The sequence below is a fragment of the Camelus bactrianus genome, chromosome 9 (assembly GCF_048773025.1).
Source record: "Camelus bactrianus isolate YW-2024 breed Bactrian camel chromosome 9, ASM4877302v1, whole genome shotgun sequence".
NCBI lineage: Eukaryota > Metazoa > Chordata > Mammalia > Artiodactyla > Camelidae > Camelus > Camelus bactrianus.
In genome coordinates, this window is record NC_133547.1 from 4,415,818 (window position 1) to 4,431,345 (window position 15,528).

Below are 15,528 nucleotides of genomic sequence, written 5' to 3' on the forward strand. Positions count from 1 at the left end.
TCCTACAGTACTTTACTGTCTGAAAACAACTATTCAGTCACACCCATTTGACCTAACAGCAAATAAATGAACATTCAGAGTCCATTTTATAGATCAGAAAAGGAGCTTAGGTGCCATGGGAGAGTTAGAATCTAAGACTACATCCTTCCAAAACTAAGTATTTTAGTTGTACTGTCTTGAGCCCCTGTTATCTTCCTCATGTCCCCAGGCGACATTCAACCAATATTCTACTGCAGAGCAAGCCGTATGCACAGCACTCAGTCTTACCTACAGGCTTATTTGCTTAGCCCAGAATAAGTTAGAAGTTTCATCACATAAACAATTTGTAAGTTGCATTAAGATAGCTTTCCTTTAACTATATGGTTGACATTATCTACAAGAGGAAAATATAGAGACCGGGGTAATTATCTGAATAAGTTATGTAGAAAATTTGTGTTTAGAAGAATGTGACCTTCGGTTTTCAATGACAATTTCTCTTCATGTATTATTGACCCAGTCATTGGGTGAATAAAAAAAATTAAAAATAAGTAACATCAGTGCTTAGAGAGTGGAAGGTTCAATCAATTAATGCACATAAAGCATTAAAGCCGTGACTCTTACTCAAAGTATAATATAAAAGATAATATCAAAATTAAGATCATTTATTAACAGAAATCTACTTATTACTCTGGGACAGGAACAAGTTCTAAGTGGAGCATACTGGGTGCCGGTTGCCATGATAAAAGTAGCACAAACATCACTTTCCCTGCAAGTTCCACCAGCTCTGGATATGACCAGGTCACTGGGAAAGGGCAGAGTAGCCTCTGGCCATTTGGCAGTGGAGATGATCTCCTTGCCACAAACTATAGTCTTGGGGACTTTCCATCTTATTCATCACTGTATTTTCAGTAACTTCACTGCATGCCTATTAATCTCCACACACCTGATTTTCAAGCACCTGATCATAACCAACTCCCACATTAAAGTATTTCAGTTCTTATTTACAAAACAGAAACAGACTCACAGAGATAGAAAACAAGCTATGGTTACCAAAGGGGAAAGGAGGAAGGGATGAATTAGGAGCCTGGGATTAGCAGATACAAACTACTATATATAAAATAAACAAACAACAAGGTCCTACTGTACAGCACAGGGAACTGTACTCTTGTAATAACCTATAATGAAAAAGAATATGAAAAGGCATATTATATATGTACAACTGAATCACTATGCTGCACACGAGAAACTAACACAACATTGTAAATCAACTATATTTCAATTAAAAAGAAAAAGATTCCGTTCACCACCTCATGTCTTTCCAGGTATTTCATTGAATAAAGACCTGAAGGAACTCTTTCTTCATGTTTCTAGTGCACTTACTTTGGACCTGTTATTGTCTTATGTGCATTTTCATGTCACAAAAATCTCACAGCACACTGACTTATGTATCCTTTGGTGTAAAACGGGGAAAATGTAAGTTAAATATATAATGTGGGTCACATCGTGTGGAAAAAGAAAATAAATGTAAGAAAGAATCATATTAAAAAGAAGAAGTAAGAAATTTCACTACAGTTGAAAAATCAACCATGCAGCGTATTGCTCAATAGCAGTATCTGAAATCAACACTTTAACACCCTGTGGGATACTGCTTTATAAAACAGCTTAGTAATGTTTATCTGCTGGGAAACAAGCTGCTGGAAAACAAGCAGCTAGAAAACAAGCTACACCTAAATTTCCATGAGCTTAAAAGATTATATTCACACTTGCTTGCTTAAAATGCACATGCTTGCTTTGTTTTAATGTTTTACGCAGTAGATGACCTGTAACACGTATTGTGCTAAAGAAAATTTGTGAGGGGCAATCCTGACATTGCAGCGCCCCTGGAGGGTGAAAGCTCACATTTCGCGTGTTCAAGGACAGAGTGGTAAGCTGGGGAGAAGAAACGTTTCCTCTGAGAGTTGAGAATAAACTTCTGTTTTCTCACAGAACTCTCCAACGTGGGGCAAGTTTCTCAGACACTATCAATGCTGTGGCTTCCTCTCTGCCCTTCTGAGAGCTGACCTGGGTCCACAATGTTGGTGCGTTCCCATTCCCACGCATTTGGTTTTTGCTATTTTCACCCCACTCTCCACAGTCCAGGGCTCTTTCTCTTGCTCCAAAATAGAGATAACATTTAGATGAGAAACAGAAATTCCTGCTCAGAAGAAGAAAGAAACGCCATGTGCTGTGGCTTTTCCAGAATCCCAGCTCTTTGTTCAGCTGAGGAGTGAGGACGTGACAGTTGGGTGGGGAAAAATATTTCACAAATTCACCCACTGTTCGCCTCCTTCTGCGTGCAGAGGGAGCAGCATGATATTCAGTCATCTAGTTCCTTTCCAAGAACGACGGAATTAGAGCCTAGGTGTGGAAGGCAGGGAATTGGATACTTCAAAAGCTTGAAATCAGCTTTATAAACGCTTAAGCTCTGGAGCAAATCCTGGTGTCTCATGAGGAGGGCAGGTCCCCTGGAGGAAGGACTCAAATCCCTGATGCTCAATAGCAAAGCTTTTCGTGTCTGAGTCAACAGCGCTCCAAGCACAGTCAAGCCAGGCAGGGGCTCCCAAGAGGCACACAGGAGATACAAAGACCCCCAAGGGCAGACCCCAGCTTCTGGGAAAATGTTCTCCTCACCCAGGGAGACGAGGTTCCCACAGGTCTCCAACAGCACATCCACGTAAAAGGCCCTCTGGGCAGGATCCAGGCACTCCCACTCCTCCTGGGAGAACTCAGTGGCCACATCCCTGAAGGTCAATCGTGCCTGAAATGAAAACACATTTCACCGCGGGGCCATGACCAGAGTTCTTATTTTCACACAAAATGAGAAAAGGAGAGAGGGGTAAGGACTGACTTGGTTGAAGTGTGTGTTCTGACAGGGCCATGCAAAGGTATTTGGAGCAAATTTGGTTTTCTAATTATCATTTCTTATGCTTTTTCATAAGACATTATGATATCCTCCAAATCAATGTCGATTTCTTTTACGAACAATACATAAAATATAGACAAATAAAATCCAACACTGGGTTATCTGTACAGAAGTGTTAGATGTTACATTCTACACACTGAGTGATATTCAGTATCTAGGTGAGCTGTGGTCTGAGTGGTGTCTTCAGGGATGACAAAGGCCACAGTGGCTTTAAAAAAAGGCAGATCTGAAATTGTGATGATGACAGCAATGACTTGACCTCCTCCTACATGCTAAGCATCACTCTACAAGCTTTACATGGATGGACCTGTTACCAAAATAACAGCTCATGAAAGAAAGATCTGTTCCCATCGTACAGAGGACAAAACTGCCACAGACACTCTAAGGAATCGCCTCAGACCGAACAGCTAAGAAATGTCACAGCAAGCACCTGGGCGTTAGAATTCAACCTGGGAGTCAAACAGCCAAGTGGCAGAGCGTAAAGGCCACTGACAGAGGGCGCCCTGAGAAACCCGGAGCTAGTTCAAGGAGGCTGAGGGTCATGGAACAGCAGGAAAGGTCACCGTGCACATACACAACACACACACACAGACACTATGTCAATGATCTTACCACTATTTAAATCATTCATGTGATAGTGGTAGAAAAAATTTAAGGCCATGGAATATATTTAACATGTAATTTTAACTGCTAAAAAAGATAAAATGTATTTATTAAATGATAATGCCTTCATGGACTTGCACATTCATGAACTCATGCACACACATGTAAACACACTTAACTGAAATGAGAGGAATTGTCTCTTGACACATTTTTGGATGGTTTTTTCATTATCATTTTTAATCATGTGTATTTCAGCATCTTTGGGACAATGAAAATGGATCAGCTGTACTTGTTAGTTTGTCAGCATTATTCTGTATCAGGCCAGTAAAAAAAAAAAAAACTAGTACAAATATGAAAAAATATACAAAACACATTAACTCCAATCTGTATAAATACCTGTATTCTAAATAATACCATTTTATCCTTCCTTAACTTTAGGTATGCAGTTATTAACAAAAGTCAGAATTAATTTGTGTATTCCATTAATAAAATGTCAAATCAAGATTAGTAAAGTTATCAGTGTTAGACAAAAATTTAACAGAGGAAGATAAAAAATTTATCACAGTAGTAGGTACTTTAAAAAATTCTTGCATAATTAAAAATCATGACAGAAAAAAAGGAAATCAGGGGAAAAAAACTATCACTAAGCAAAAAGATTTCTCCAAACTTCATGATCAGCAGAAAACACTGGATGCATTTCCTCTGAAATTACACTGGCCAGAATTTCTGCCATTCACCAGTGTACATGATGTCTGAGCAGGGACCAGCAGAAGTGGTTAAAAGAGGAAAAAACAGAAAGTGAGAGACAGAGAGTGTCAAAGTGCTGGAAATGTTACATTTCACAAATCTAAGGACATGAATAGGATTAAAGTGACAAAAGGGAAAAAGATATTCTGCCCTAAAGAGAGTGGGGTAGACACAGAGCATCAGATAAAACAGACTAAAGACAAAAACTGTCACAGGAGACCAAAAAAAAAAAATTATGGTTACAAAAGAATCAATTCACCATGAAGATGTAACAATTATAAACATTTATACATCTAACATCAGAGCCTCCAAATCTATGAAGCAAACATTGCCAGAAATGACATACAGAACAGCAGAGCAACAGTATGAGACATCAGCGCCCCAGTTTTACGTATGGATAGAACCAGACAAAAGATCAACAAGGAACCTGAGCACCTGACCTCATTTTAGAACAACCGTACCTAACACGCGTGCACAGAACACTGCACTCAGCAACGGGAAACACATGCTTCGCAAGCAAACATGGAACATTCTCCATGACAGACCACATGATAGGCCACAAAATAAATCTTAACAAATTTAAGAAGACTGAGATCATAAAAAGCATCTTCTCTAATCTCAGTGAAATGAAACTAGAAAAAATAAGAGAAGGAAAACAAATATTCATAAAATGTGGAAATTAAACAATTCATTCTTAAATAACCAACAGGATAAAGAAGAACTCACAAGGGAATTTTTAACACATCAAGGGAGCCAAGACCACACCACGGGAACAGGACGGTCTCAATCACAAAGGGTGCCGGGCAACTGGTCTCCACCAGCCAAAGAATGAAGCTGGAACCTCACCTGCATCAAATGCAGAAACGTGTGTGCGTCAGAGGATACAATCCACAGAGTGGAAAGACAGCCTCCAAGGAATGGAGGTGATGAAAATGAATTAAAGAATCTCCAAGTGTCAGACATCCAGACTGATTTCATAGCTTAAAATCGATGACGGAATAAAACACCCTCCATCACTGATGTCTCTTGCTGAACCTTCTATTCCATTCCCAACCATTAAGATTTTGAAGGAGGTACTCATTTAGGGGTGTATGCTGTGGGGTGCGCTATCAAAAGTCAGAACTGATTCCCGCTTCTTGGTCTCTTTTCCATATTCTACCACGTATTGTGCACATTACTACCTGACTTCCCCGTGCAGCTTCTTTCTCTGGTTTACAGAGAGCGGACAGCGCACCCAGATGGGCCCCTAAACCCTCCCTGCTGCCCCACAGCACTGACTCCGCGTCTCCAACCCACGGGGGTGAAGCCCGCCCAGGACGCCGCCCAGGGAGCCGCTTCACACGTTCCAGGTCCCGGGGTCCCGGGGGTGGAGTCTGAGTGGGGAGGACAGACGCTGAGGGAGGGTCCCGGGTGACTGTGGATGTACAGGTGTCAGGCAGGACCTGCAGAATCAGACAGGATTAGCGAGTCCAAAGAAGGGCATTTCAGGAAGGACAGACTGAGAATCCAGTGAGAATAGGACTTTACCTGAGAAACAGCCATTCCTGGCTTTTTTTTTTTTTCTCTTGCTCTTCCTCCTCTTCCGGGCTTCTGCCTCAGGCAACATGGGTCTTTAGAAGTCAATCTTGAAAGTTGGAAAGATGCCGTTTAATGTTTAGAATCAACACTCCCCCTCCTGTGCCACATATAAGGGAGACCATTTAATACCTGTCTCTGTCTCGCTTAATTCTCTGAGGATAACGTTCTCTACGTTCATCCATGTTGTTCTAAGTGGCAAAATCTTCACTTTTATGGTTAAACATGTCATTGTGTGTGTGTGTGTGTGTGTGTGTGTGTGTGTGTGTGTGTGTGTGTGTTACAACCCAGGTCCTTGGGCTCTTTAATCAACATAAATTGATGAGGCCAGACGAGAAATTCAGGCAAGGCTTTACTGGCACTCGTAGCAAGAGGAGGCAACGTGAGACAAGAAAAGGGGGCCCTTGCTCGCTCCCCAAGAGGGAGGGGCCAGCTGGCTCCTCACATGAAGTGAGGGCAGGAGCAGACCGGTGGGTCGGGCAGGAGGCACAGCTTAGGCGGTCCGCCCACCTCCGTGGTGATGCTGTGCGCAGGGGTCCTGCGTGGTACCCCGCTTTTGCTCCCGGCTCCTCTGAGGTGGCAGCTGGCTTGTGCTCTTTTTGTATCTTATTGTTCATAACTGCCTCTACTGCGCACGCCTGCCCGTATGTTTTAGTCCTGCGTAGTTTCTTTGTATTCGGTTGCTTGAGGAGAATTTGTCCAGGTGCCAGCACTGCAGTAAAGGGTCCCAGGTCCCAGCCCATCTCATATATATATGTATACACACACACACGTTTTCACTATCCACATCTGTCGACAGACATTTAGGTTGTTTCTACGTCTTGGCTGTTGTGAATAATGCAGTAACGCTCACAGGAGTGCAGGTAACTCCTTCAAAACACGGGTCTAGTTTCCTTGGAAATATAATCAGAAGTGGGAATAATCAGTGCTCGGTCCTGTGCCTGTTCTGTTTCTAATTTTTGAGGAACTGTTTTCCACAAAGCCATACCATTTACGTTCCCACCAACTGTGCACAAGAGTCTCCTTTCATCTGTATCATGTGAGTGTAAGAGTGTGTGTGTGTGCGTGTGTGGAATAACCTCCCTGCACTGGCGGCAAGAAAGAAGCCGCTGCATCTTCCCCCAGAATCAGCCTTTGCACAGCAGGTCGCTGTGGTGTCAGTGGCCCTCTGATTGTTGGAATAATCTTCCCCTACATCACAGGAGTTCACGGCCCCTCTCGAGCTGTGCCCATACACCCATCCCAGGCAGGCCCTCCCTGGGACCGAAGCTTAGGGCCAACCACTTCCCTTCCAGACTGAAAGAAACTTACCAACTTTCATCTGGTCCAACACACTCCCCAGACATCCAGTACTAACCCACCCATCCTGCTATGCAGTCTCACAAAAGAGTCCAGGCCTTAATAACTCATGCATTTATGATGGAATAGTGACCATGAAGACAGCCAAGCACCCACTAGACCTAAGACACCTTCTTTTCATTCACAGTGGCCCCAGCCCAAACACTGCTACCTCTAAAATCTAATAATAAAAGATAGATGTCTACACTGATGCACTTGCCCCAGTGAGACTTCAACACTTCCAAGGAAACACTCCACGTTATCTTTTTTTTACCTTCCAAGTGCATCTGAAACTTTCTTCACTAGCAACCCCAAATACCGAAGGTAACCCACAAAGTGACCTCTGGGGTTTTCCCTGTAACTACTCTGTGGGTCGCATGATGAGTCGTACCCTCCAAAAAGGCCCCCACAGAAGTCACTGTGTGGTGTGAATGCCACGGGACAACCCCTAGATCCATCCTCCAAAGACAAAGCTACTCATCCTCCCGCACCAGAGCACCACGTGACCTCAGCGCAGGCCTTGCTTCTAACCACACTGCAGCACAGTGCTCCTCTGAGCCTAATCCCACTGCCTTCATTGCTCCTCAGGTGTGATCATGAACCACCCTCTTAGCACCACGCATGCAAATCTCAGTCTCAGCATCCGTGTCCCAGGGAACCTGCGCTAAGACACCACGGTGACCCCCACCATTCCATGCGGCCCCCAGTTAGCCAGGAACCCACTGCCAGGTCCTCCAGCCAGAACTAAGACATCCATCCCTTGGTCCCACGATTATGCTTTGCACAGGTGCACACACCGCTCACGGGGCTCATCCCGATGCCCACACCGGCTGTCAGGTCCCTCCTGCAGACCCCACAGGCTCCCCTCCACTTCTCTCATCTTTCTACCTCTCCTCCATGCAAGACTGAGCATCTGGGCTAAAAGTCACAGGGCCAGTGGGCACCGGCATTGCAACAGAAATGAACAAGCTGCCACCCAAACGACACTGGGCACTCAGGAGGGAGCTCAGGAAGCTGGGCCTCCCGGGAAAACCTGCCAGCAACTGGGGATGTCACAGAGTTGAGCTTTAAAGGCATTTGAGCTGGATTGAGTTCAGCGAAGACAGAGAGGCCCCAGATCTCACCGTCTCCTGTTCTCCCCTCTCAAAGGGAACAGGGAGACACACCAGCTCTTTAAGTGGGGGGGGCCTCCTTGATGCCCCCTTGGGTTCCTGACCATCTACTCACTCTTAACACGGTGAAATCAGCATCCCCCACCCCAGCAGATGCTCTGCTGGAGGCAAAGCTCCTGTCCAAGGTCGCAACCGTCACTGGAAGTGCGCAGCCTGGCAGACCTGGGGGCTACAGCGGAGCAGATAAACATGGGGACACCTCGGGACACTGCAGAAGGACCCCAGTTCTGTGGGGCTTTTTAGGCTTAACAACATCCTTTCGTTCTTATTTTGAGCGGCCACAGAATGTACAAATCAACCAGAGCTGGCATTTCCAGAGGAAATACGAGAAGCATCCTCATCATCTGCTCTAGCTCCCTGGTCGTCCCAGAAAAATACTCAGCCCAACACACAGCCTCTAAACACAACCCCAAAACAAGGTGCCGCAGCCATCCTGGGGGGCAGACGGAGACTGTGTGAGGTCCAGTGGAGGGAAAATGGGAAAGACTCAACATAATCCACGGAGAAGGGCATCTTCGATGTGGGAGTTTGACGTGGAGGCAATAAAACCTGGGTTATTATAAAGGATCATGACATCCTCACCAACTACTCATCAAAACAGGTCAATATATTTTACTAGTTACCAAAGAACTTTCCCAAGACATAGGGCAAAGAGAAGAAAGCAAACAGGCCTCAAATAAACGTGAAACAAACTTAAAGAGAATCCATTTGTAAAAACAGGGAAGAGAGAGAGAATCAATTTGTAAAAATTTTTTTAATCTAAAGAATTCTGCAAAGTGAAAAAAAAGTTGAGAATAGAGCATACTGAGAAAAGAATGACATGAATTGATTATAGGAGACCACCAAATCTTATTTCAGAAGCGAATAATTATTTGCAGGAAAGTAGATACTGAATGAACTAATTTTTATCCCAAGCTACAAAAAGAATTACATGTAAAGAAATGAGAAACAAAAGTAAATCCATTACAAAAACCCCACACCACTTTCAATGTTCCTTTTAATGTAGTGACAGAGTCGGCCATTTCTTGCCCCACGTGTCCTCTCCCCAGTCCTCTGCCGTGAAGGGAGTGACCACAACTGAGTGAACAAGCCACTGCCCTCTGGCTGAGCAGGGATGGCAAACGGAAACTATCTTCTCATACAAATAATTACAAAAGCACAAGCCTCACAGACAGGAGTTTTGTCATTCTTATCCTCATCTGTATAATTTAAACAAACAAGTTTTAAATTAGATTCTAAGGCTAAAAATCAATACATCACAACTTAATCACCCACATAAAATCAGCTCACCACCCATCCGCATCTAGTTTCCCCCTCTCCCCACACTGCTATGTGTTTCCATTTCAGTTTCTCTCTCTCCCTATTTCTTTCTGTCTCTGTCTCCTTTTGTTCCCCTCTGCTCTCCTGCTGTTTCTCCCCTCCCCTCATTTCCTCCCCCACACCTGGCCTGGCCCACTCTGCAACTTGTTCCTCATCTTGTTGCCTGTTCTCCCCAACCCTTCCAAATGTCCTAAATCTCCATTATTTCTGCCTCCCTGCCTCATCTCGGCTCCCTCTCTGCCCTCCGGGTTACACTCCCGTAGGCCCCATTCTCCGGCACCCCCTGGTGGTTATACGTCTTCCCGCTCTCTCTTCCTGCTCCTCCAGTCACTCATTTTCCTTTCTCTCCCAGCACCGTGTAGCTCTGAAGGCCATGGTTCCACGTCTTTCATCTTCTCCCCCCACTCCCTGTGTGAAGTGCCTAGTGGGAGCCCATGATTGGGTTAATAAATTGTAACAGACCCCAGCCGCTTGTGACCTTTGAGAACAACAAATGTGCTCTGCTAGCAGGCACCTGTGCATCTGACTTTTTACTTTGCATTGGCAGATTTGTCCCCCCAACACCAGCAATGACTGACTGGCCTACAGATCCTTCCCACCGAGGAGGCCGCTCGTGCTGCGCGGTAACAGAGACACCTGCCCCCGTACCTAATAATCCTTGAACAGTTATGCTGCTTAGATTTTCCGGTACAAGAGGCTGTTGAGGCTCAATCCTTTTTGCCCAGTAAAGCGCTGTCGTAGCCAAAGGATGACTAGTTATAGGGCTGGCAAAGGTCCCTTTAAGGGGAAGGAGCAGACGTTTTGCAAGCCAGGTTCCTGGAGAGAGGACGTGAAGTCCGGAGGGCTGTAAAAGCACTTCCACTTCACCAGCAAAGTTAGAATCAAGTAACTGAGGTAGAACCAGAATGCCTTGCTGTGATCAGTCTGAGCAGCCTATGATTAGACCCCGGGTCCCTTCAGGGAAAGGGCCAGACATTCCAGTGGAGGCGGAGTATATACAATCTTGTTCCTTAAGAATTAATTCTGAGGTAGAACACAAGTCCACTGCGGACGCACTGCTGAAGGGGTCTCCGCAGGACTGGGCCAAGGAGGCTGGGTCAGAAAGACCTGTATTTGAGCTGGCCGGGTGGGACTGTTCCACTTGGGGTTTGGGGCACGGGAGCTGGCGCCCCATTTCCCGTTTCCCGAAATCAGATTGCCATCCTCATCAGATTTAGAGCGACACTGGTTTGCCCAATGTCTTCCTTTGCCGCAGGGAGGGCAGTCTTTGTTAGGTTAATTTTTGAGGCGGACTTCCTTGCCCTCCCTTATTGGGCTGGCAGCATTCCCTTTGACCATGGCCAGGTTTACCACACTTAAAGCAGGTCACGGCAGAAGCGGATCTCATTAAAGCTGCAAGGGCCTGAGCACGATGGGTTTCAGTTCGCACATTCTGGCAAGCTCTTATATAACTGGCTACATTTTTGTTTTGAGTTCGAATACCGGCAAGAGCTGCCTGGCAATCTGCATTAGCGTTTTCATTAGCCAGCTGTTGCAAGAGCACTCTCGCTGCCTCCTGATCTTCTACTTGGTGAGAGATGCTCAGTTCTAAGCAATTAATATAATCAGCATAAGGTCTGTGGTGCCTTGTTGAATGGTAACAAAGGAGCCAGTGGCAGCTCTGGCTTCGGGACCTTTACACCCCGCCACGAGGGCAGTATCAGTACACTGCCTAGAAGCCAGCCTATCCACATGGATCTGCTGCTGAGGGTCAGCACAGTGACCTGCTCCTTCAGGCACTTCTATAGGTGTACCATTATTAGCATCAGCATTACGAGCAGCTTGTAAGAGAAACTTCATGTTGTTCAGAAGACCAAATAGCAAACTGAGCAGGCGTTAAGACAGTTTTTACAAGAGCTCTCCAGTCCCAAGGAGTCATAACATATGCATTTCCAACTGTATCAAGAATACCTTTAGTAAATGAACTCTGAGTCCCATTTTCCATAACACTAGTTTTTAGCTCCTTGAATACCGAGAAAGGGACAGCCTCATGCTTAACACCTTGCCACGCCCCGCAATCACCGGGTAAGCATGCAGCTCTCCCAAATGTAAACCTTCTTTAAAACATTGTTCCATAGCAGTTTGCTTACAATCATACTCCTCAGGAGAGGGAGGAGGAGGCGGTGGCAGCGGCAAATTGATCTGTGAAAGAGGGGCAGACGGTGCAGAAAGGACTGGGGGCGAAGTAGTAGGAGGGGAGGAAGGGGAAGAACAGGGTTCAGGTTCAATGTAATTATTCTGCAAATAAGAGTATAAGGGACATTCAGCAGTGTGTACCAAACTCCAAGTAGTTAAAATGGAAGCAGGGATTTTCTCCCCTTGCTGATGCCTATGTTTTAAATTCTTACCAACCTGTTCCCAGAGTTCCAAATCGATTGTTCCATGGTCTGGAAACCAGGGACAAATCTCCTGTACCATTTGTAACACTTTAATAAGTTGCTCCTCCGACATGGAGCAGTGAGCTGCTTTCAGCAGCTGCTGCAACGTGCGGAGGTAGATCATTTGTTCCTTACATAGTTGTTGACCCATAGTAAGAAAATGAATAAAAACCAAGGCTCTCGCTGAATTCTAGGCACGTTGGCAACTATCCCAAGTGGGTGTTGCTGTTCCCTTACCGGGATGAAATCTACGGGGATCCGGATGCAGTTTCTCTCTCCAACTGAAGTGTGCCGTTCCGTTGCTGTGTAGTCAGTAACATTGGGGTCACCAGTTGTGCATTCTGACTGGCAGAAGTCCCACCAAGATGGAATGAATTACTTGAGACTCTGGAAAGTCAAGAGAGCGAGAGGGAGTCGGGGACCAACTCCTCGAGCCTCTCAAATGCTCCCACATTTACTGTGTACAGTCAAAGGAAAAATCACCAATAGTTGTGTCATGGGATGTAGGAGCTTAAGGAAAGACAGGATGGGGTAGAGATTATGGAATCCACAATGAGTACAAAGGCTTAATTTATCTTCAGGACAGACATGAGGAGAGGGGAACAAGGTACACTCTTTAGGCATAAGTTGATTACAAAACAGACCACCAAACTAGCCAGTCCCTGTCTTGGGGATTACAGACTATCTTAACAGCAGATGGCATGCCCAGCGTTTATAGCCGAGGGCATAGGTCATACGAGAAGAGTAAACCCTAAACCATGGACCTATGCTTAAAATAAGCCGTGTCCTGCGTTTACAGCAAGGGACACACAATGGCTTTGCCATTGGAAGCAGCCCTAGGCTAAAACCTCAACTACGCAAGCAACGCATTGTCTCTGCTTTTTATGGCAAGGACACAGGCGTGCAGATGCACAGGCGCCTGCTAGCAAAGCACATTTGTTCTTCTTCAAGGTCGCAAGCAGCTGGGGTCTGTTACAATTTATTAACCTAAACATGGGCTCCCACAGTGCTTCACCAGTGTTGCCCACTATCCCACTGCTGCTTTGCCGCCCTATCCTGCTCACCATTCTATCTCCCTGCAGACCCCACTTCTATAAACTTGTTTTATCCGCTTGTTCCTTTCACAGCTGTCTTTCAGGTTACTGTCTTTTTACAACCCCTCAGCCATCCTCACCGTTCCCATCGGTTCTCCCTCCTTTTCTCCTCAGTTTTTCTTCTTCTCTCTCAGTCACTGTCTCTGCTTCCCCTGATTCTCCGCGCCCACGTATTTACAGGGATGTCGACTTAGTAAGATGCCCGCCTACTGGAAAAGACCGTTTTCCAGCGCGGTGGAATGTGGGGCGTAACAATACTGGGGGTAACACGGCTGACCCCGGTCACCTCCCCCTACGCGGGGTGGGGGAAGGGCTGACTACGGAGGGGAGGCCCGCGGAGCAGAAGGACCGGCCCGAGGAGGACGCGAGGACAGAGGAGCTGGGAAGCAGGGGGTCTCAGGAGAGGCCGGGGTCCCCAGAATCCCGGGACCGGGAGAGGACGCAGCCCTACAGGAGCGGGGCAACCAGCGCCATCCACCTCGCGGAAGGGGACGTCCCGGGGGGGGCGGAGGTAGTAAGAGGTTTCAAGAAGGAAGATGACTCTAAAGGTGGTGTCTTCGTGGACCGAAGGGCTAAAGCCCGAGGACAGCTACCAGCCTCGGGCGATTTTAAACCCAAAGGGAAACGGCCCCTGACCTTTAACAGCGACGTCTGAATTTACTGGGCGCAGAGGAGCAGGTGTGGGGATTTAAGGTCCGTAGTGACTTCAAGGCCCTGAGGATGGACTACGGGGGACTGCGAAGCGCAGATTTACACTAAAAAGGAGAAACTTACGGTCTGCTGTGTGACCTTCCACCCGAGCACCCCACTTCCGGTTCCGTAAGAAGCGACGCACGGGCACAGCAAAGAGCCCACGCGGCTGGGGGCGTGGCCTGGGCGGAGCTCTACCGGTGAGGGGCGGGGCGTGGAGGAGCCGGGGACGGGGCACAGGCGGAGCCTGCTGTCCTTCCGCCTCGCTCTGGAGATGTCTTGATCAAGTTTAGAAACGCTGAAGTGCCTTTGTGCAGCAGGGTTGCTGTCTGCTTAGTTTAAGTAACTGCCTGTAACAGTTTCAAGACAAACGCTTGCAGTTGTGTGAAACACGTCGGAAACTGAGATGTCTCCTCTTCACAGGTTGAAAACAGATTAAGTCAAAAACTGGGTTTGCCAGCGGGTTGCCCAGAAGTCCTGCTAGTGAGGCTGAAGCAATTCGGTGGTCTGGGAACTCGCGTCTGGGGAATGTCAGGCGGGACCTGACTGGATCCAGCAACATTTCCTTCAATGAGAACTTCGGTTGTCTCTGTATTACAAACTACAAAACTCTCCCTGGGTAGAATGGGCAGTTTTCTCTATTCCCCATTTCCCCAGGAGGCCAAACTCATCACGGCTCAGTTGCAGAGACTCAGGGAGAAGACCTGGAGTCTGAGACTAGGGGACTATGGCATTTTATACTTCAGGTGGCACACAAATGAAAAGATATCATCAATTCACATTTTAAAAAGATGCAGTGACTGGGATAGATTTGGGGCTCCTACGAGGTGGATTGCTCTGTATTACGCAGTACTGCAAACGAGCCATGTTGGCAAGACCCTTCAGCATGAACTTTCATGAGTCCAAGCAAGGGAATGAGTGGATCGTGGAACTTTTCATTAAATACAGACTAGCGGAGAAGTTTATTATTGGTGAAAGTCACGAATCCATTTTGCTTACGGGGAATTTTGTTTGTATAATTTTAAAGCAGCAATAGGGACAGTCACAGAAAACATGAGACATTTCCTCAATCACAGTAGATTTTGGCCCATGTTTCTCCTGTAATACTATGAAACTCTAGAAAGTTCCCATTGTATATTGTTCCTTCTAAATTATTTTACAGTACTCCAAGCTCAAAGAGCTTTTTAACCTTATCTCTGAAACTGTCATTTCCTAATTTTTTCCATCTTTATTATTGCTATTTTCACTTCAGGTAAATCAAGGTGCGTAACATGGGTTTTATTTGGGCACAAAAGAGGAGATGAGGAAATATTGTAATGCTGCATATTCATGAATGAAGGGGTAGGTTTTAGTGGGTCACAGCTTGTAATTGCACTGCTCTGGTATAGTGATGTAAAGCTCCTGGGACAATATGCATGCATGTGTGTGACTGAAACAACGTGCTGTACACCAGAAATTGACACAACATTGTAAACTGACTATACTTCAATAAATAACAAATAAAATAAAAATCCTAGGACAGAGTGTGGAGAGAATAACTCACCTGCAAATGATATAATCCCCAAACTGTATGTTCTTTTATTCCATCACAGAAAGAAATCGTTGAAGATTCTTTCAACTCTAAGTCTCTA

The 15,528-nt window shown here is 45.9% G+C and overlaps 1 protein-coding gene across 1 annotated transcript in view; it reads right to left on the reverse strand.

The window, feature by feature from the left end:
• Positions 1–15,300, reverse strand: part of LOC105067192 (zinc finger protein 480) — a 46,184-nt gene extending 30,884 nt beyond the window's left edge. The window contains exons 1-4 of the mRNA XM_074371065.1: positions 13,982–15,300; positions 12,351–12,500; positions 5,819–5,915; positions 2,650–2,776 (exon numbers count right to left, since the gene is read on the reverse strand). Coding sequence (XP_074227166.1) covers positions 2,650–2,776; positions 5,819–5,833 — 142 coding nt within the window. The 5' untranslated portion in view covers positions 5,834–5,915; positions 12,351–12,500; positions 13,982–15,300. The remainder of the gene's footprint in view (positions 1–2,649; positions 2,777–5,818; positions 5,916–12,350; positions 12,501–13,981) is intronic.
• Between the last annotated feature and the right edge of the window lie 228 nt (positions 15,301–15,528).